At 38.8% G+C, this 21,863-nt stretch overlaps 1 protein-coding gene across 1 annotated transcript in view; it reads left to right on the top strand.

Annotated features, from left to right (window-relative positions):
• GCH1 (GTP cyclohydrolase 1) overlaps nt 1-21,863 on the top strand; it is a 51,959-nt gene that overhangs the window by 6,721 nt on the left and 23,375 nt on the right. Inside the window, exon 2 of the mRNA XM_061182584.1 lies at nt 20,574-20,683. Coding sequence (XP_061038567.1) covers nt 20,574-20,683 — 110 coding nt within the window. The remainder of the gene's footprint in view (nt 1-20,573; nt 20,684-21,863) is intronic.

The raw sequence follows: 21,863 nt of genomic DNA, 5'->3' as shown, positions 1-21,863 counted from the left end.
TCTATTTGAGTCCAGTATTTGGTTGAGTCAGACTGCAGTAATAAAATTTGCCAGGAGAGGGCAACTATCTAATCTTCGATGAATTCTAGGTTATGAATCCTAGATTATATGAACAATTCATAACTCCAGTTTATGTAATGAATATGTTCCCTATGGTTATACATTTTCTACTGAGTTTATGGCAATTAGATTGAGGGATAATTTAGATTGGGGTTAATCAAAGATTGTCTGAATCAAGGTAAATTTGTTATACTCAAGATTGAGAGGACATTTACTCACTAGAATTTGGTTCTGTTATAGCATCAGTCACAGTTTTTTAGAAGAGGGACTGTCTGTACTCACCTTTGAATGCCTAGCAAATTGCCCAGCACATGTAGATAACTTGATGAATGTTTGAATTAATTTCTTAAAGACAAGGACCCCTTCTTGGGACTTCCCTGGTGGTCCAGTGGTTAAGACTCCATGCTCCCAATGCAGGGGGCCCGGGTTTGATCCCTGGTCAGGGGACTAGATCCCGCATGCCGCAGCTAAGAGCCTGCATGCTGCAACTAAAGATCCCGCAGGCCGCAACTAAGATTCCGTGTGCAGCAACTAAGACCTGGCGCAGACAAATAAATAAATAAATAAATAAATATTGGGAAAAAAAAAAGACAAGGACCCCTTCTTAACACTTGTCTTTCTCCTACCACAGTGCTCTGTGCATAGGTGCTCAATAAATGCTGGCTTTTTTATACACTAAAGAAAAACGTAGGGGATTAGCTTTATGGAAAAGCCATGGAAGTTATTTCTACTGGATCTCCTGAACACTTCTATTCTAGGCCAGAGGTCATCCTTTAGACATCTTTGTGTCCTTCATAGTCCTGCGCCTGTAGAAACTCACCTATTTGGCGAGATGGCTTCTTCTATATCCAGTCAACATATTATTCCAAGGTATCAATTGAAGCAACTGGCGTGTTTCCCTGGCACATCAAAATTCTCATGGGGAAGAATCTCTAGAAAATCTGTCAGGACTGCAGTCAGTTTTTAAATTATTGTAGAAGTGTTCAAATGTACACAAAATTAGAATAGTATAATGAGTTTCTATGTGCCCATCACCCAACCTTTAACATAAACATAGGTCTGTCTTGCTTCACTCCTCGTCACACACCTTCCCCCACTGAATTATTTTAAAGCAAATCCTAGATATGTCACTTCATTGATAAATACTTTACTATATCTTGAAAATAGAGACTTAAAAATATTGTCATCCTTGAAATCAACAGTAATTCCTTAATATCAAATATCTAACCAATATTTACATTTCTTTGATTTTTCTCATAGGTATCTCTTTACAAATTGGTTTGTTTGAATAAGGATTCAGACAAGATTCACGTATTATATTTGATAAATGTCTTCAAGTTTTTAAAAAATTTGTTAGTTTGGTATTCTTTTTTATCCCCTAACAATTTGTTGAAGAACCAGGGTCATTTGTCCTATAGAATTTCCCACATTCTGGGTTCTGCTCGTTATTTTTCTCACAATTTAATTTAACATGTTCCTTTAGCTCCTGTGTTGCTTATATACTAGCAGTTAGATTTAGACGCTTGCCTTCCTGCCTCTCCCCACTCCCACCCCCACCAAATAACTCTTAAATTTAGTCAAGAATACTTCATAGGTGGTGGCATGTGCTTCCATCGGTAAGCAGTTAAATATCTAGTTGTCTTTTTGTGATGTTATAATCGATTAGCTTTAAGCATTATCAGCCTAAGTTGTCCATTACAGAGCTTCTCACCAGCATTTCACTTGACTTTAGAAGCCATTGGTGATTGCCTATATCCAGTATTTTTTAGAAGTTGAAAAATAATGATGTTTGGTTCTTTAATTCCTTCTGAATTTATTAACTGGAGTTCTTCTATAAAGAAGATATATGGGAACTCTTTAGGCCATCTTTGCAACTATTCAGTAAGTTTAAAAGTATTTTAAATAAAGCTTAAAGATATATAAGGTTGTTCATTTCTCTAATATATTTCTTTAATTCTGCACTGGAGATTGACCTAATTATGCCTCAATCTAGAAGCCATAAAAGAAAATAATTGTTACTTTATATAAAAACTAAGAACTTTCACAGGTCAAATACCAACAGAAATGACAAACTGGGAAGAAATATTTACAATTCATATTGTAGACAACAGGATAATCATACTAATATAAAAGAGATGCTAGAAATTAATGTGAGAGAAAGGCCAAAAACACAATTGAAAAATTGGCAAGACATGTAAGCAGACAATTCACAGGAAAGGAAATACAAATGACTTTTAAATACATGGAAAGATGCTTGACCTCACCTTCAATAAGAAAAATGCACACAGACCACCCAAAGATATACTTTTTCCTTGTTTGATTGGCCAAAGTCTAGAAACTTGATACTGCATTACATTATGGAAGTTACAGGGAAACAAATATTACTGTTGAGAGTGTAGCTATCTTTATGGAGGATAATTTGGCAACATCTATTAAATACAAATACATACATATACAAATACATATATCCTATTTGAAAATCCTGCCTCTGGGAATTGCATACACGAAATGACATATGCTCAAGGTTAGTCACTGCAGCCATGAAAAGAACCATTCTATATGTCTAGTCCCTTAGAATGGCTAAAGATGCAGAGGAGTTATGTTGGGGAGGACAATAAAATGTTTATATTGACATTAAGAATTGGAGGATACACAAGCGGTTATGTGTTAATCAGGGATATGAACTGGGCAGATGGCAGACCAGGGTAGAAGCAAGACTTTTCACTATATTTTCAGTTTTTGATCTTTGAAGTATGTACATGTATTTTCAAATAGATAAATTAAAAACATTGTGACAAAGTTGTTTCAAATCTAGGAGCAAAGGAAATACAACTTTTTAAGGGCTAGCTAATAAGAAAAATCTGGTTACTGAAAACCTTTACCCTGGAATTAGAGAAAAATAGTTAGATGTATATATTTGCAAGCTTGATCTTCATTGTGATCCATATTATGTAAAGAAAGAGACTGAGTTTGAATGTGACCTTGTCCCTTAACTATCTGTATAATTACTGGCATGTCTCCAAACTTAATTTTCATCTTTCTCTTTTTATAAAGGATGGTAATACCTGCTTTGCCTGGGCTCTTACAAGAATTAAGAAGGTATGCGAAAAGCACCTGATGCTTAATATATTCCTTCTTTTACGATGAGGAAGAACTATGGGGTTGGATTAATTGGAAAGTGTTTTAAGAATGTGGGATACTCTGGAGCCCTGAGCCACCATGTAAAAAGTTCAGTTGCTCTGAGGCTGCCATGCTGTGAGGAAGCTCTGCCACGTGGCGAGGCCACAACTGGGTGTTCCAGCTGATGGCTTTAGCTGAGGTCCCACCCAACAGCTAGCACCAAACACTAGACATGCAAGTAAAGACTCCTCCAGGTGATTCCAGCCCCCAGTCAACTAGTCGTCCCCACTGAGCCCCAGACGTTGTGGACCAGAGGCCAGTCATCTCTCCTGTGCCTTGTCTGAATTCCTGACCCACAGAATCCCAGGACATAATAAAATAGTTGTACACCACTAAATTCTGGGATGTTCTGTTATGCACCAAAAGCAACTGGACCAGAGTTTGAGATGAGGGTGGTTAGAATTTGCATTTGTGCAGAGGAAAAGGGAGTGACTTAAACAGGCCAAGAGATGGCATGGTGGTTTAAGGCTAGAAATTCAAATTTATGAATTATCAGTATAAAGCTGAGAGTTAAGCTCGGAGAGTGCCTGAGCTTCTCAAAGGAGTGAGAAGAGGAGATGTCAGCATTCTGACACTAAGGAGAGTGAGAGAAGAACCAGCAGAGACCGCCATAAAGGGAGATGTGAGAGGCAGGAGATCCAGGAGTATAAGTGTTGGCAGAAAATGGTTTTAAAAGGAACGTGGAACAGAAGGAAAAGGTCCCGAGACATAGTAGACTTGAGTCAGATTGCCTGGCTTCAAATCCTATTACTGACCAGCTGTGCCTTAATTGCTTCATCTGTAAAATGGGGCAGTTAATAGTAATCATCCGTCTTACAGGGTTATTGTGAGGATTAAGTGAGTTAGTACATATAAAGTGCTGAGAGAAATGCCCAGCATGTATGAAGTGCTACAGACCTTTTGTCTGTGTTAGCAGTGAGTACTGAGATTTTATTTGAAGGTGATGTTAGTAGTTTCAATAGCTTAATGTGCTCAGAAGCCAGATTGTAGGACTTTAGGGAGTAATTTAACAAATTACAGAAAATAAGTTTTTTGAGGTATTTTTTCCTGACCGGTAGGATCATGTGAGCTTCCCCTTGGTGTGTATCAAGGCAGCAATGTGCTGGTTGCTGGTGAATGAAAGTGTTAGGTGTTGAAGAGAAGAACATGGGCACCCAAACCCTGGGAAGTGGGCCAGGTTGTATGCGTGTGATCTCATATGATCCTCCTGTCAACTTGGAGGCCGTACTCATTATAAAGAGTTGGAAACTGAGAGGCCTCTGGTCAAATCACTTGCCAGAGGGCACAGAGCAAAACCTAGGTGTGTGTGATGACAGAGCTCATGTTCCAATGGACATCGTGCCCCCTCAGGTTTTAAGTGCCTATGTTACAGTTTCACATGATGATCCATTTAATTAAGATGTGAGCAGTGTAATCCATAGGCATTCTGTTTTTCTTCTTGAATTCTAGCAAACAGAAAGCCAAGTAGTTTTAGTTTTGAGGCATTTCTTAACATCCTGACTTTAAGATAGTTCATGAAATTTTTAATCAGGGGAATTTGTGAATAATTGCAAAAAATTTAGCTAAATTACATTCAGTTCAAAGGTAGATTAATAACTAACAAACTTTTCCCCACTTTATCTTTTGAGGGAGATATTTGAAAATCAAAATTTTATACATTTTGTCTAAAGCACATTTAATTATATTTTGATCATTTATACTTTACAAATGTGAGTCTGTTTTAATGGTTTTACTATTTGGAAACTTTTCAGTTCTGTTTTAAATCTTTGTTTTTAGGTTTTGTACTTTTTCTTAAATGCAGTTATAAATTCTTTTTTTTTTTTTAAACATCTTTATTGGAGTATAATTGCTTTACAATGGTGTGTTAGTTTCTGCTTTATAACAAAGTGAATCAGTTATACATATACATATGTTCCCATATATCCTCCCTCTTGCATCTCCCTCCCTCCCACCCTCCCTATCCCACCCCTCTAGGTGGTCACAAATCACCGAGCTGATCTCCCTGTGCTATGTGGCTGCTTCCCACTAGCTATTTATTTTACATTTGGTAGTGTATATATGTCCATGCCACTCTCTCACCCTGTCACATCTTGCCCCTCCCCCTCCCCATATCCTCAAGTCCATTCTCTAGTAGGTCTCTGTCTTTATTCCCATCTTGGTTCTTCACTAGGTTCTTCATGACCTTTTTTTTTTCCCTTAGATTCCATATATATGTGTTAGCATACTGTATTTGTTTTTCTCTTTCTGACTTACTTCACTCTGTATGACAGACTCTAACTCCATCCACCTCACTACAAATACCTCCATTTCATTTCTTTTTATGGCTGAGTAATATTCCATTGTATATATGTGCCACATCTTCTTTATCCATTCGTCCGATGATGGACACTTAGGTTGCTTCCATGTCCTGGCTATTGTAAATAGAGCTGCAATGAACATTTTGGTACATGACTCTTTTTGAATTATGGTTTTCTCAGGGTATATGCCCAGTAGTGGGATTGCTGGGTCGTATGGTAGTTCTACTTTTAGTTTTTTAAGGAACCTCCATACTGTTCTCCATAGTGGCTGTATCAATTTACATTCCCACCAACAGTGCAAGAGTGTTCCCTTTTCTCCACACCCTCTCCAGCATTTATTGTTTCTAGATTTTTTGATGATGGCCATTCTGACCGGTGTGAGATGATACCTCATTGTAGTTTTGATTTGCATTTCTCTAATGATTAATGATGTTGAGCATTCTTTCATGTGTCTGTTGGCAATCTGTATATCTTCTTTGGAGAAATGTCTATTTAGGTCTTCTGCCCATTTTTGGATTGGGTTGTTTGTTTTTTTGTTATTGAGCTGCATGAGCTGCTTGTAAATCTTGGAGATTAATCCTTTGTCAGTTGCTTCATTTGCAAATATTTTCTCCCATTCTGAGGGTTGTCTTTTGGTCTTGTTTATGGTTTCCTTTGCTGTGCAAAAGCTTTTAAGTTTCATTAGGTCCCATTTGTTTATTTGTGTTTTTATTTCCATTTCTCTAAATTCTTAATCTTTCCTTTTATTTAAAGTAATTTTTTCTGTAACTACAATGGTATGTAAATTTCATAGATACAATTTATTTTATCTTCTCTTTGAATAATTAGGCAAAATAATACAACATAATTATGTTGCATCTCTACCAACTTACCCAATTGTGTTTCCTACTGCATGTTTGCAACTGTGTTGAAGAGCATGCAGTTGAATGTTGTATATTCTTTTTTTTTATTTGTTTGCTTTAAAACATACACGACATAAAGTTTACCATTTTAACCATTTTTAAGTATATAGTTCAGTGGCATTAAGTACATTCGCATTGTTGTGCAACCATCACCAGAGTCTATTTCCAGAACATTTTCGTTATCCCAAACTGAAACCATACTCATCAACCAATAACTCCCTGGTCCCCTTTCCTCTCAGCCCTTGGTAACCTCTATTTTACTTTCTGCATTTGAGTATTCTAGGGACCTCATATGAGTGGAATCATATCATTTTGTCCTTTGTGTCTGGCCTACTTAGCATAATGTCTTCAAGGTTCGTCCGTGTTAAGAGCATCATTTTAAAGTTAGAAAAGAACCGTTTGGTCCTTGTTTGAGCCAGTAACTCATCTGTAGAATGTTGTATGTTCTTAAATTTGTAATTATTTTATTTTCTTATTTTAAGAAATCTTTAGAATTGAAGATATATTAACTGTGTGCATATTTATTTATCAAACATCAGGCCTGTGAATGACCCTGAGCTAACTGTTAAAAGGGAAGCAAAACTGGTTGGCCTTGGCTTGGCCCTCAGGGAGCCTCTGGTCTGTGCTAGCCGGGACCAGACACTAAGTTCCTGCAGAGCAGAGCAAGTGGGGTCCTGTGTGGCCAGAAGGAAGGTGGGTTCTTATGGCGGAGAGACTTGAAACCACAGATGACTATGGAGGAGGTAGATTTTGAGCTGAACCTAGAAGGAAATTCATTTTGAATTTTTTTTTTTTTAAACAAGTAGTCCATGATAGTTAAGAGAAGATTACGCTCTTAGGTGTTCTGGAATAAAAAGAATACACTAATATTCATAGTTGTCTGCACCATAGAGTTAAAATTAAATGAAGCTTTCAAAGCAGGTTTATTTTAAACTTTTTAAAGATCAGCGTGGGAAGGCATTAGGGCTGGCTCCTTTCTCTGATGTTTCTAAAGTCCATTTTGACCAGTCAGCCCTTCTGATGAACAACTTTACCTGAACACGTGTTGCTTGTCCAGGCTTTATCATCTGGTCGTTCGTTTCATCTTGCAATTCTTCCTTCTCATTAATCCCCTTGGTTACTCATGCCCCAAGTCCTGACTCTTACACTTCCTGACTATCTCTAGACTCTCTTACCTTCTCTTGCTTTGACTCTTAGTCATCTCTCACTTCTTTACTGGCTGTCTTGCCTCCTAGCTTGTCCTGCTCCCATCCATCAGTGCCAGAGTGATTTTACAGACATCGAGTAGATCTCTTCCTTCCAGAAACACTTGACTGATTTCCTCCTGTCTTTCCTCACCACGGCTGTAATGTTTTGTTGTGTTCCAGCCTCTTGCCTGCATTTTTAAATTCTCTTCCATCACCACCTCCTCACGAGGGCAAGTTAGCATTTTAGTTTAGTGCATAGCTTAGTGCATAGCCTGTTTTGAAAATACACTCTGTCTCCTTCTCACACTGGAGCTGGAGACTGAGGCAGAAGTCCTACATGAGGATTGTTCTGCAATATTTGGCCCTTATGCCTGCTCTCTTCCTCTAATTGTTCCTCTTTTTTTTTGGCTGCTAACCATGAGAATCCACCCCCCTGCCACCTCCACCACTCAACACCTTTTGCCTCTCTAGAGTTCTGTGAACAAGCACCCAGGTTTAGGTGAGGAAATTGGCAGTTGCTGAGTTCTGGGTTGAATTTTTTTGAGATCTGGTTGGTCCAGATGCTGTTTCAGTGAAGTTCCTGGCTATTGATGTGAGGCATGATCATACATGTATTAGTTTTTATTCTAAGTAGGAATCAGAGCCCAGTTCAACAGAGGCCATTGACAAATGTCCCAAACAAGGAATTTGTCACTAAAATAGCTTAAAATACAATTACACCGATGGTATAGTTTATGCACTCGCAGTAAGATGTTCATGAGCAGTGATGAAGGTCTGGGTGCTGGAGTTCAACTGAGAGGCTGCTAACTCGGCGAGGGCTCTGCAGAACTCCAGACCACTTTAAGGTAGAGCGGCTGTAGATCACACCTCTCTAGCTCACCACGCCTTCAAGATATAAGTGCTTCTGTTAATGCACAGGCAACTGTGGAGGAGTGCCACTCTGGTTGCCCATCAGAAACAATTTGCCTTTCAGCCATAAGGGTAAGGTGCAGTTAGCTGACAGCCCCCAGCTGTCAGCGCCTTCAGGATTTGCCTCCGTGGAGGCCAAGCTTAGCCCATGCTGTTTTTTTCTCTCATTTTAATATCTTAACTCTTTCTTTCTGTACCCCTCCAGCACAACAAACTGAGCCTTTTCAAGGGTGGCCCTTTACAAGTAAAGTAGCTTATAAGAGGGACAAGTCTTTTAGCTACATATTTAGCATGTTAGAAATGTTCACTGATATAATATTGATGCTAAGCGTCCATTTGGTGTTTCTCAAACCATTTTAGTGTGTTAACAAAGACTCATCCTGGTATAATGGGAAGAACAACTAGTCTGGACTAGTCACAGCATCTGCACTAACTAGTTTATGACCCTGCACAAGTCACTTTCAAGACTATTGTGGATCTGGTCTGCAGGGAAAGGCAGTTACGCTAGAGTTGGATTGTCTCGCTGAGGTCTCTGTAGTATGGGCACGCTTGTCGGCATTCTCTCTTTGCTCACTCTGTTGACTTCCAGCAGCGGACAGGTGAGGTCCTAGCAAGGACCTCAGGCTTCTTTTGTTGCTAGAGGTGCTGTTTTCCTTTGAAACATTCAAGCCACACAGGTAGTTTCTATGGTAACAGGTCTCTCTTATTTTTCTTGTGACGCAGATTTTTTAAAAGGTTCTTCGTTGATATGCTCTTTAGGGTTGGTGATCTTCTAACCTGTAGCCCCTTTGCTTGGACACAACATTTATTTAAAGACTTTCCCCTCAGGAGTATTGTAGACACTTCTCCAAGAAGAGTAAGCAGTTGCTAGTCATACTAGCACTTGAGGTTTCAGTCTATTAATAAAGCTTTATATCAGTTAGAAGAGGAATTGTTGGATTCATTGGTTAAACAGTAATACCAAGAAAACTGATATTCTGTTAGAATCGTGACATTTTATTTTACTTTTAATTTTTATTATGTAAAATTTCCAAACACAAAAGTAGACAAAATTGTATGAGGGACAGTTGTATACTTACTACCTAGATTCAAAATTAACATTTTGTCATATTGGTATGGTCTATTCTTTTACTGAGAGCAAATCAGAGATGTGTATTTAGAGGTAAAATGTCACTCTTGAAGGTGTTTTTCTTCTTAACCGTTTATACTATCCTTAGTAAAACTAACTATTAATTCCTTTATATCATTTAGTACCTAATCTACATTCAGATTTCCCCAGTTGTCCCAAATGTCTTTCACTCATGATTTGTTCAAACTAGGACCCACTCAGTATCCATACATTTGCATTTGATTGTTAGGTTTAAATCTAGAAAAGTTCCTACTACCCTCCTCCCCCCGATTTATCAGAGATTGTCAGCTATCCTGTAAGATATTCCACCTTTGAGATTTGTGTGATTCTTTTCTTCTTGTTTTCATTTAATTTGTTTCTCTATCCCTCATATTCCTGGAAACTGGAAGTTAGGTCTGAAGACTTGATTAAATTCAGGGAAAACATTTTCATTAGGAATGCTGTTTTCTTCATGCAATATCACAATTAGGAGAGACACAATATTTGGATCTTGAAGATTGTAAGACTCTAGTTGGTTTGAAAAGCTATCTTTTACTGGTTTCCTAGGATAAACTTCCATAGAGAAGCTCCTTTTTTTAAAAAAAGCCTTTTTATTAGTTTGAAGATTTAATGTGATTCTCCTTTCCCCTGAAACTGTTCCAGTTTGATTTCGAAAAGTAAAGGTCAAAGTAGCATTAAATTACTGAATTTTCCTGCATATAAACCAAATAAATAGTTGGTTAAACAGTATTTTGCGACTGAGGTGCACCAGCTCTGGGCTCTAGCAGATGGTTGGTATCAGGCCACTCTTTCTAGCTGCTCTCCTGGGCTGGCAGTTAGCTTGACCCTCTCTTCTCCTTCAGCCTCTGTATACGTAACTATTGATATTTTATTTTTCTTTTAAAGAATCAGATTTGCTCTCTTCATTTCCTTTGCTGTTCTAGGCCTTGTCACCTCATGGCTGCAGCAACTCCTGATTTGGCTTTCCAGCCACTGGGCTCACCAGGTTCAGACTTCTGGTGGCTGGTGATCAGGCTGTCATCTGGAAGTCAGAGGACAGGGGTCAAAATCCAGCCCTCAAACCAGCAGTTGGCTCTTCTTCAGCAGGCACTTAGTGTTTCCAAATAGAGCATCAGTTTCCTCATCTCTCAAATGAGGATAATAACTTTTGACCAATGCAGAGTGTGGCAGGACTTGAAAGAGGTTATGAACTAAATGTAAATTTTAACTTGAAAAATGCTCTAAAACAGAAGGGAATTTGGTTTCTGCCCAGTGCATGACCCATTCAGGCAGTGTACCTCTCCTTTTATTGTTTCTCACCTCTGTATTTCATCTCATATAGTACCTCCTTCCCTCGCGCCCTCTAGAAAACCCTCTCTTCCTTTCCTCGTATCCATCCTTAAGGCCTGGCTCAAATCTTTATCTTCAATTTTGTACAGCTGTATTTCTTCTCCTGGCCCATAATTTTCCCTTTATGTAAACTATTGCTTTTGTAGTTTAGCTATAGTCATTCTCCAAATATTTTTACACATAGACTTATTTCCTCAGATCTTAAGGTTCTTGAGGTCACAGTCTGATATATTTGTGTCCAGCTTGGAAATTAGTACAGGAGTTCTATGAAAACGTGATCATGTTACCTTTGAAACTGATTTCTAGTGCATTGGCTGTAGGGGCCAATTGGTTTCTTAAATGGCTGATATTTTTTCTGGGAGATGGGTACAACTTTCTTGTGTGAGGTCCTCCTTCCTCTGTTTTTTGCTGGGCCATGTGGTCCTCTCTGCCACCCGCTGTGAAGGTGGCTCCAGCTTCTTACCTTTGTCTCTCCTCGTCACTCACCCCACCACCTCCAACCTCAGTCTCTCTTCCAGGCCTCCTGTGCAGAGCTCACAGTGTTCCGTGCAAGTTGTCACCCTGTGACTTGGTGACTGTAGTGAGGGTTTATGGTGAGGAAGTATATTGCCCACCGTTCGGCCTTGCTGAACAGCAAATTAGAGCCAGTAGTAGGTCCATTTTCAACCTTCATCCTCTCTCACCCCTTAAAAGCCTACGCTCCCAGCTTGACTGGTTATCGGAATCGTTTGGGTTTTTAAAAGATGTAATCCTGGGATCACCCCGACACCCAGTGAATCGGACTTTGTCAGGGTGGCTTGGGAAGCTGTATTTTCCAAGGCTCCCTATGATTGGCTATATTTGGGAGCCACTGTTCTAAAAGATGATCCCTTGTCCCTTAATCATTTGTCATGAATGATAGAGACTTGCACACCCTGCTGGTACTTATTTGTCGGATAGCATTACAAATGGTTCCATAACATCCGTCAGTGTGAAATCTCATGGCATAAGTGAAAGTAGGATGATAAGGGATGAGCCTATTAAAGGCTTTGAAGCAAATGGATAGTTTATCAGATTGGTGTGCTCTTTCTTTAGAACTGCTGCACACCAGACCTTGTTACCACCAGCTGTTTTGTAAATTCCATTTTCAGTTTAACAGCTGGATTGTGAAAGGTATACAGAATTATCCAATTAAAAAACTAAATTTGACAGGTGTGTTTTTTTTTTTAATGATTCCTTGAATACTCTGTGTTTGTTTCTTTAAACAGCCTTTTAAGGATCTTATTTTCCACAAATAAGAAACTTTTACCACAGATTTTCAGAGTAGTAAACTGTGACCAGAATGAGAGTTCTTTGGCTTAGGTAACTTTGAGAGTTAATAGTGTATATGATTGGGAACCTTCAGTTTTATCCATGAATAAATCTGAATAGTTTAAAACAGGTGCTTTTCTCTTCCTCAGTACAGAAAGCCACTAGCCGTTGCTGTGCACATCTCAGAAGCTGACCAGTGGAGTGGGAGGGTAATTCTGTTGTAATTTGGCATCGATTTCCAACACTCGCAGAGTTGTGCAAACCAGGAACCTGGGAGTCATGTTGAATTCCTTTTTCAAAACCATCCTCTTACTTGTGAGGACCCTGCCACCCAGGTCACAGTCTGCACAGAGCTTGAAAGAGAACTCGGGTCTCTGGACTCTTTTAACTCATTCCTTCTACTTTACCATACTACTTTTTTTTTTTTTTAAAGAATTGGCTGTTATAATTTCCACTCATTTGCATTTTTTTAATAGTAATCTTCTATTTATTTATTTTTATATTTATTTTTGGCTGTGCTGGGTCTTCGTTTCTGTGCAAGGGCTTTCTCTAGTTGCGGCAAGCAGGGGCCACTCTTCATCGCGGTGCACGGGCCTCTTCACTATCGCGGCCTCACTTGTTGCGGAGCACAGGGTCCAGATGCGCAGGCTCAGTAGTTGTGGCTCATGGGCCTAGTTGCTCCGCGGCATGTGGGATCTTCCCAGACCAGGGCTCGAACCCGTGTCCCCTGCATTAGCAGGCAGATTCTCAACCACTGCACCACCAGGGAAGCCCTACCATACTACTTCTTGAACGACTGTGCGTGTGGTTCCCTAAGAGCCAGTTAAGTCATTGTGGGTAGAGAGATTTTATGTGCTTCCATTTTCTCATTTCAGTGTTTTAATGTCTTGTAGATAAACTGTAACAAACATTACTGTTGTGATCAAGAAAAAGGTCTTAATTAACTTCATATATGAAACTTGTCTCTCAGGGAGAGACGTTGTGTTCATTACAACAGCTGCTGAGAGGATGGGAAGAGCATACTGCTACTATATTTGCTGAAACATGCATATCCATACTCTTTGAGGGCAGCCAGCACACTTATTTCCATAGCCTTGGCTATGTAATTTTTCCCCAGCTTTATTAAGATATAATTGACATGTAACATTGTATAAATTTAAGATGTGCAATGTATTGATTTGATACACTTATATGTTGCAATATGATTACCACCCTTTTAAGATCTACTTTCTTAGCAACTTTCAAATATTTAATACAGTATTGTTAATTATAATTAAAAAGCTGTGTGTTAAATCCCCAGAATGTATTCATCTTCTAACTGGAAGTTTGTACTCTTTGACTAACCTCTTCCCATCTCCTCCACCCTCCCAGCTTCTTGTAACCACCATTATACTCTGTTTCTACAAGTCCGGCTTTTTTAGATTCCACATGTAAGTGAGATCATACACTGTCTTTCTCCATCTGACTTATTTCACTTAGCATGATGCCCTCAAGGTCCATTCATGTTGTCTTAGCTATATTCTAGTTGCTTAGTTGCAACATGGGAATTTATCTCTGCCAAGGATGGCAGGAAGGAAAATTTCCAAAATAACCGAACTTTGACTTTCTTTGCAATGCACTGGATCTTTCCTGCTGACAAACTTGCAGTTTATGAAGTAAGTTCATGGAGCATATCAGAGCTGTGCAGCAGCTCTGCCTACTTCAGATGGTGCGAATGGTTGTCTAGAGTCATCTTAGTTTCTGTCATTATGTCAGCCTGTGGAATGTTCGGGTTCATGCTTATTTTGGCCAGTTTACAAATGTTAGCTCTGTCTTGTTAAGTCCAAAAAGCTGTGCCTGTTGGAATACTAACAAGAGGTGTATTACCATGATGGAAATGAAAGCAGAGATAGTGATTTTCTTTTCTCTTTTAATTTGTTTTAATGTTGCTCTTACTCGTAGGACAAACTTTTCAAACAGGAGGTAGAAAGCAAAAAGTTTCAGTGCCACACTCAGGGCAGAAGCCTTTGTTTTAATGGCAGAGTGTGATTTAGGGAGGTTTCCGAAGGCGTTTGCAGCATTGCATGAAGCAGGCTGTGCCTTTCCTGTGGAACCCTTCCCCAGTCCCAGTTCTTCTGTGCAAGGGCAACCTCAGTTGCTTGCTGTTTTTTCAGGAAAAAAAACAAAACACCAGCATGTGTATGAACTCCTCAGTTTAAAAAATCTTTTTTTTATTAATGAAATATCTCAAATATACAAGAAAAAGTATAAAGAACTAATTTAGCCAACATTCATCCAATTTTAGCAAACCTTAATATTTTGCTATAATTGCTTTAAAAAATACAGATAAAGCTCATAGTTATCTCTTTCTGATCCTGCTAGCCTCCCTCCGCAGAGTTAACCACTATCCTGAATTTGATCTCTTACTCTCATGCCTATTTTTATACTTTCATTTTATGTGTGTGTCCACAAACAACAGGTAGTATTGTTTCTACTTCATTTAAATGGACATACTCTTGTCAATGAAAAAAATTAATCAATAGTCAATCTAAGTAAGAAATGGAAAATTTTATTTGAGCCAACCTGAGAGACAGTCTCTCAGAGAACTTTGAGAACTGTTCTGAAGCGGTAAGCGGGGAGGTCAGTACATATGTGATTTTGACAAAGGATAATCAAGCACACCTCTTGGTCGAAGGTTACTGCTACTCACAAGGAAGAGATACCTTAGTTAATGGTTTTAGTGCTTTTCTAAGTAAGATGTATAATTGTTCTTCTGATGCACATTTAAATTCCTAATATTTGTTATTACCAATAATGTTGCAATGAGAATTCTTATGTTCCCTTGGCCACATGAGTTTCTTTGGAGTCTCTTCTATTTTAAGGAAGTAAATCACAGGGTAAAGACTGAGATATTAATTAGATAAAATGGAAGATCTCTGTTTAGCTCTGGCTCTGTGCGTGGTGTGTAGGGTACTGTGTGGAAACTCCAAAGCCTTCAGCTACAACACTTACCTCCAAGGTTGGGAGAAATCAGCACAGATAACAGTGGTACCAGGAAGTACAATGAAGTAAGTACTCTATGCTGGTTGAGGCAGCTCTAATGTTAGAGGGTTTGGGCCAGTGATTCAGATCTTTCTCCACTAAATCAGGTGGGCTTGTCTTTGTTAGCCCCTTGAGTTGATTTAATTCCAGCCAAGAGCGAAGAGGCCTGATGCCTTGTTAGGTCTCACTCTCTGCATCTTGTTCTCTCTTTAATTAGAAAACCAGTAAGCAGACCCCATTCTCTCTTTCCTGTCCCTTAGGATGGACGCATGTTCAGCATTCCAGGTCTTCTTCCATTGTCTTTAAATGCTGTCCTCCAGGAAGATGGATCATCTGTGCAATTCTGACTTCCTCAGAGATCTCTAATTTTTGGTGCTGATCACAAAACATCCAGGATAGTGCTAATTACTGTTACCACTCATGCAAAAGAAAGTTCCTTAGATATAATTTTCCTTTTGTGTGGAATTTCCCCTAGGAGTTTCCTTTTACCCCAGCAGAAACAGGTCTGTGTTCCTTAATATATATGATGTATCAGTAGGAGCATTTTCAAGGTGTAAAGATTCTGTGTAGCAGCACAGAACATGGAATACCTCAAAACAGCGGCTCTCAAAGTGTGGTTCCCAGACCAGGAGCATTAGCATCTTCTGGGAACTTGTTAAAAATGCAAATTATCAGGCTCACCCAAACCTCCTAAATCAGATGCTCTGGGGGTGGGGTCCAGGGATTTGTGTTTTAACAAGCTCACTGGGGGAGTAGGAACTCCTGCTTCAGAGGGTGCTTAAATACTTACTCTGGGTCATTAGTGGGCCTGCCTTAATGCACTTTCAGGAAGGGACAAAATGCTTGAGGGATGGCTGCCCAGCAGGGTTGTTTGTTGTCATTGCTTAGTCATTAATGACATGAGGAAGGTATACTTTTATACTTTTTGTGTGTGGTGTTGTTATAGATAGGCCTTTAACTTTTGGAGGTGGCTTTGATTTCTTTTGTTGGTTATGACCAACAGTAGGAAATAGAATGCCATAAATCCTTGTTTCCAGGGTTACCTCCTTGCTGCTGATAACAGACAGGAAATTAAAACAATCCGTGATAGTGTTTTGTTCTTATTAGCCACAGATGGTAGCTTTCAGATATGTTGGAGCAAAACATAAATAAATATAGCAGGGAGACTTCATTACTGAAGAAAAATGATTAGGCTGGGTCAAGTTTATAGTCTGGGTCCATTTTAATGAAATGGGATATAGGCAAAGCATCAATGCCCCATTATCACACAAAGCATCACAACGTATGGGGTCGCTAGTTGTTTTCTTTTTAGTTTAGTTTTGAGTATGTAAAATATTTACATGATTTCAAAGTCAAAATTATGTAACAAATTTTATTCAAAGATGTCTCATTTTATCATATCCCTTTTTGCCTGTTCTTTTAGTCCTTTATGGGTAATCATTTTTATTTGCTTTTTGATTTATTCTTCTAGTGTTTCCTTTTGAAGATAAGTGTATATATGTGTGTATATGTTCGTATCTCCTTTCGACTTTTACACAAAAGGTTTCATAATATACCACAGCTTTTAAACTTTTTTTGTTTTTATTATTTTTTTTGGCCACACTGCGCGGCACGTGGGATCTTACTTCTCCGACCAGGGATAGAACCTGTGGCCCCGGCAGTGGAAGTGTGGAGTCTTAACCACTGGACTGCCAGGGAAGTCCCTGTATACCACAGTTTCTTTTAAAGTTAGCTCTATTAAGGTGTAACTTATATTCAATAAAATTTACCAACTTTATATGCACAATTTGAATTTTGACAAACTCATACAGTTGCATAGCCACCAGTACAATGAAGGTTTAGATGGTTTCCATCAACCAAAAAAAAATGTCTTCATATCCTTTTGCAGCCAATCCTCTGTCGCACCTCTGTGGTCTCTGGTAAACTTTCTGTCTGCTTTCTATCACTATATTTGCTTTTCCTAGAATCTCACATAGTTTTTTTTGTGTGTATGTCTTTGACTTCTTTTACTTAGTATAATTCTTTGGAGGTTCAACCATCTTAGTACATGTATCATTATTTTATCCCATCTTATTGCTGAGTAGTACTCCATTGCTTATATACTCCAGTTGATGGACATTGTTCTGTTGTGTGTCTTTTTTTTAATTAATTAATTTTTTAAAAATTTATTTATTATTTATTTTTGGCCGTGTTGGGTTTTTGTTTCTGTGCGAGGGCTTTCTCTAGTTGCGGCAAGCGGGGACCACTCTTCATCGCCACGCGCGGGCCTCTCAGTATCACGGACTCTCCCATTGCGGAGCACAAGCTCCAGACGCGCAGGCTCAGTAGTTGTGGCTCACGGGCCTAGTTGCTCCGCGGCATGTGGGATCTTCCCAGACCAGGGCTCGAACCCGTGTCCCCTGCATTAGCAGGCAGATTCTCAACCACTGCACCACCAGGGAAGCCCTAATTAATTAATTTTTAAAAATTTATTTATTTATTGGCTGCATTGGGTCTTTGTTGCTGTGCACAGGCTTTCTCTAGTTGCAGCGAGCAGGGGCTACTCTTTGTTGCGCTGTGCGGGCTTCTCATTGTGGTGGCTTCTCTTGTTGTGGAGCACGGGCTCTAGGTGCACGGGCTTCAGTAGTTGTGGCTCGTGGGCTCTAGAGCGCAGGCTCAGTAGTTGTGGTGCATGGGCTTAGTTGCTCCGCGGCACGTGGGATCCTCCCGGATGAGGGCTTGAACCCGTGTCCCCTGCATTGGCAGGCGGATTCTTAACCCCTGCGCCACCAGGAAAGTCCCTCTGTTGTGTTTTTTAAAAGTTTTTATTCTGAAATAATTTTAGACTTACAGAATAATGATAAAAATAGTAAGAGAGATTCTATATATACCGTTTCCCCAGCTTCCTCTAATGCTAACATCTCCCATGGCCATGGTGCAATAGTCAACACTATGAACGAAACTACAGGCTTTATTTGGATTTTAGTTTTTCTGTTGCTTTTAGTTGTCATGTGTCTTTAGTCTCCTCTAGCGTGGACAGTTCCTTAGTCTTTCCATGTCTTTTTATTTTTTAATTATTTATTTATTGTTTTGGCCACGCCGCGTGGCCTGTGGGATCTGAGCTCCCCGACCAGGGATTGAACCCAGGCCCACAGCAGTGAGAGTGCGGTGTCCTAGTCACTGGACCACCAGGAAATTCCCTCCATGTCTTTTTAAAAAGAGTTCTTGTTTAGGTATTTTGTAGAATGTCCGTCAATTTGTGTGGTGATTAGACTGCAGTTACAGATTTTGGGGAAGAATTCCAGAGAGGTGATGTGCCCTTCTCATGGTCTTATGTCAGGAGCTACATGATATCAGTATGTCTTATTACTGGTAAAGTTAACCTTAATTATTTGATTCAAGCAGTGTCTGCCAGGTTTCTCCATAGTAAATTTATTACTTTTCCTTTTCTGCAGTCTGTTCCTTAGAAGCAAATTATTGCTTTTTAAATTCTGGTGTACATCAATGTGCATGGGAACATAGTTTAGCAACTCTCTTAATCTTAATTATAGTAATAGTAATAATGTTATCTATCGCATACCCCACCTGCATATTTCTAAACACAAGTGGATTATCTCATTTAATCCTCAGGATACCTCTTTGAAGTAGATACTTTTTTCATGCCCATTTTATAGCTGAGAAGATTGAGGCACAGAGTGCCTTGCCCAAGGTTCAGCAGTTAGCAGTGGAGCCAGATGCTAACATAAGCCTAACTTGAGGGCCAGCATTTAACATGTGCCATATGGTTGTTGTCAGAGCTTAGAATGGGGGTGCTCTCATTTTTTGCCAGAGAAAACAAATGAACACTTCCTATATTTGACAATTCTCTTTTGTTCTTTAAGAAAAATTTTTTTGTTTTTACTTTCAGGAAGATTCCTTGTGTGACTAAAGATTTTAGTCAGCTATGCATGGCAGTAACATTACATTAAAATCATGGAGAACTCCAAGATACTTTGGGGAGCATTGAGGATCTATTTTTGGACTTCTTTCAAAAATAGGACTGAAGGTTAGGACAGAGTATTCAGAAGAGAAAACTGCTTTTGGAGGAGTATTTACTTAAAGAATGGCCCTGAGCCTTCTCCTCCCTGGATTTTTTTAGCCTCTCTTAACCAGGGTGTCATGTTTATCTGTGTGTCTAAACCCCACATGTTCACTTTTGTTTACCACACTAATAACTGCTGTATTACACAGTCAAATGTGTCCCTGAATAGCTTAAATCGGGGGATGACAACTGTGGTTAAATGATAACTCAATATCTGTGAGCCTCTCTTCTGGTAGCAACAGAGCCACTGAAGGTCAGGCTGTGTGGGTGGACATTTGCACATCTTCCCTGTGACTCACTCAGCAGCCTGCCTTTCCAAGGGGAAATAGCAGTATGTGGCTACAAAGCTCTGTTCATCTCCTCCCTTCTGTCTCATGCTGTGTAGATTGGGTATCCCCAAATCCTTGAAATCACATACATAGATGACTTGAATGTATCTAGTCTGCCAAGCTGTTCAGATATGAGTGCAGTTTTTAAAAATAAAGTTTTTGTTTCTAAATGTCTGTTGTAAGCCTGGCCATATATGACAGAGTCCACAGGTTAAACAAGACACTGTTCATCACCCAAAGCCAACCTGGACAGGCACACACATAGAAACTATAGAATTAACTTCCTTAGGAAGGGAGGAGGAAGGCATCTATTTAGAATGAGTCTGATGCTTGCATACAATAACTAGAAAATTTTATAAGAATAGATAATTATTTGGGGTGGTAATAACAGAGGTCAAGTTTATGGGTATCTGGATCTATCTTCAGAAATCAGAGAGGTAAGAATTGGTTTTTTCTCAGACATAGTTTTCTACACATTTGTTATAGAGAAAGTGTTAGGTACAGGAAAATGTAAGGAAGAAAGTGAAAGTAGACCATTCCTATCACCAGAAATACCCACTCTTTTGTTTTGCATAATCTATCTCCTTTCTTCCCTCCCTCTTTTTCTCTTCCTCTCCTAGGCTACAAATACATTGGTAATCCTGCATTTTTTATGTAATACCACATCATAAGGATTTTCCCCACCATTTAAAGAAAAAGGCTTTGCTAATGTGGTGGGAGAAAAATAACTAGTTTTAATTTGCATGCCATTAATATTTTAGTTAGGATTAACATTCTTATGTTGACTGTCAATTTACACGTACCTACAGGGTGTTAGCTTTTCTATTCTTTATCTTACTATAAAATTGGAAACATTACTAAAGCAAACCTCTGATTTCAGATGTCCTAAACGATGCTATATTTGATGAAGATCATGATGAGATGGTGATTGTGAAGGACATAGACATGTTTTCCATGTGTGAACATCATCTAGTTCCATTTGTTGGAAAGGTAAGTTTTTCTATGTTGTCTCCTAACAGTGTTTAAAAGCACAATGACAGTTTTAAAGTTAGGATAATTATATTTTAAATTGTCACCTGCTAATTCCTAATATCCCAGATATTTAGAATTACACATAAACATTTACTCTTTATCAACCCTACTAATCTAATAGCTGGATATTAACAAAATAAAAACAAAGTAGCAGAAGGCCCTCTGGGCAAGCATTTCACAGTAAATACCATGTTAATAGGTTAAAATAATGAGATTAAAGACCATCTTTTTTTTTTAGGTAGCTGCTGCAGGCTCTGAAAACCTTTGCCCTTTATTTTGACTTGATCCAAGATATACTTTTGTATAATATGACATGAGCAGTAATGATTGCAGAATTTCTTGTGGCAGAGGTTATAGTATTAGTGGGTTTAATTTGTTTCCAACCCTTTCTATTTTAGGAAAAATGAATCTGTGAGCTAGATAATGTTATCTAGTTTGCTGTAGTTAAACCTACTTTTGAGAACATGTGGGTTACCAAGAGTTGTCCTTTTCTCTTCCCTCCCCCCGTATCATAATTTTATTTTATTTTGACTTTTTGTTAATAATTTTCAAATAGAAGACTTACAGGAAATAGTGGTATGAATATCTAAACACCCATCACCTAAATTTAATGTGTTAACATTTGCTTCATATTTTTTTGTTAAAGTATTTTTTCATTTTTTATAGAAGTGAAACGTAGAAAAATGCACAAATCATGAGGGTATTTCCTACTACCTCACAGATCAAGAACTAGAACATTATCAGTGTCCTAGAAGCTCACCTTGTGCCCCTTGTTAATCCCTAACCCATCTTGTCCCCACAGGTAACCAGTATATGGATTTGTAACATTATAGATTGATTAGTTTTGCTTGTTTTTCAATTACTATATATAAATAGGTGGGGTCTACAGAATGTACTCTTTTGTGTTTAGCTTCTTTTGTTCCATATTGAAAGAGTCCTTGATGTTAGGTTATTGCCTGTCATTATATTTTCATTGCTATATATAATTCCATTGTACAAACATACCACAATTTATTCTGTTCTTGGAGGACATTTGTATTGTTTCCTCTCTCTCTCTGTTTGGGTTTTTTGGTTGTTGTTGGTGGTGGTTTTTTTGTTTTTGGCTATTACAAACAATACTGCTACCAGCATTCTTTTG

The sequence above is a fragment of the Eubalaena glacialis genome, chromosome 2 (assembly GCF_028564815.1).
Source record: "Eubalaena glacialis isolate mEubGla1 chromosome 2, mEubGla1.1.hap2.+ XY, whole genome shotgun sequence".
NCBI lineage: Eukaryota > Metazoa > Chordata > Mammalia > Artiodactyla > Balaenidae > Eubalaena > Eubalaena glacialis.
This window is presented reverse-complemented; position numbering and strand designations above follow the sequence as displayed.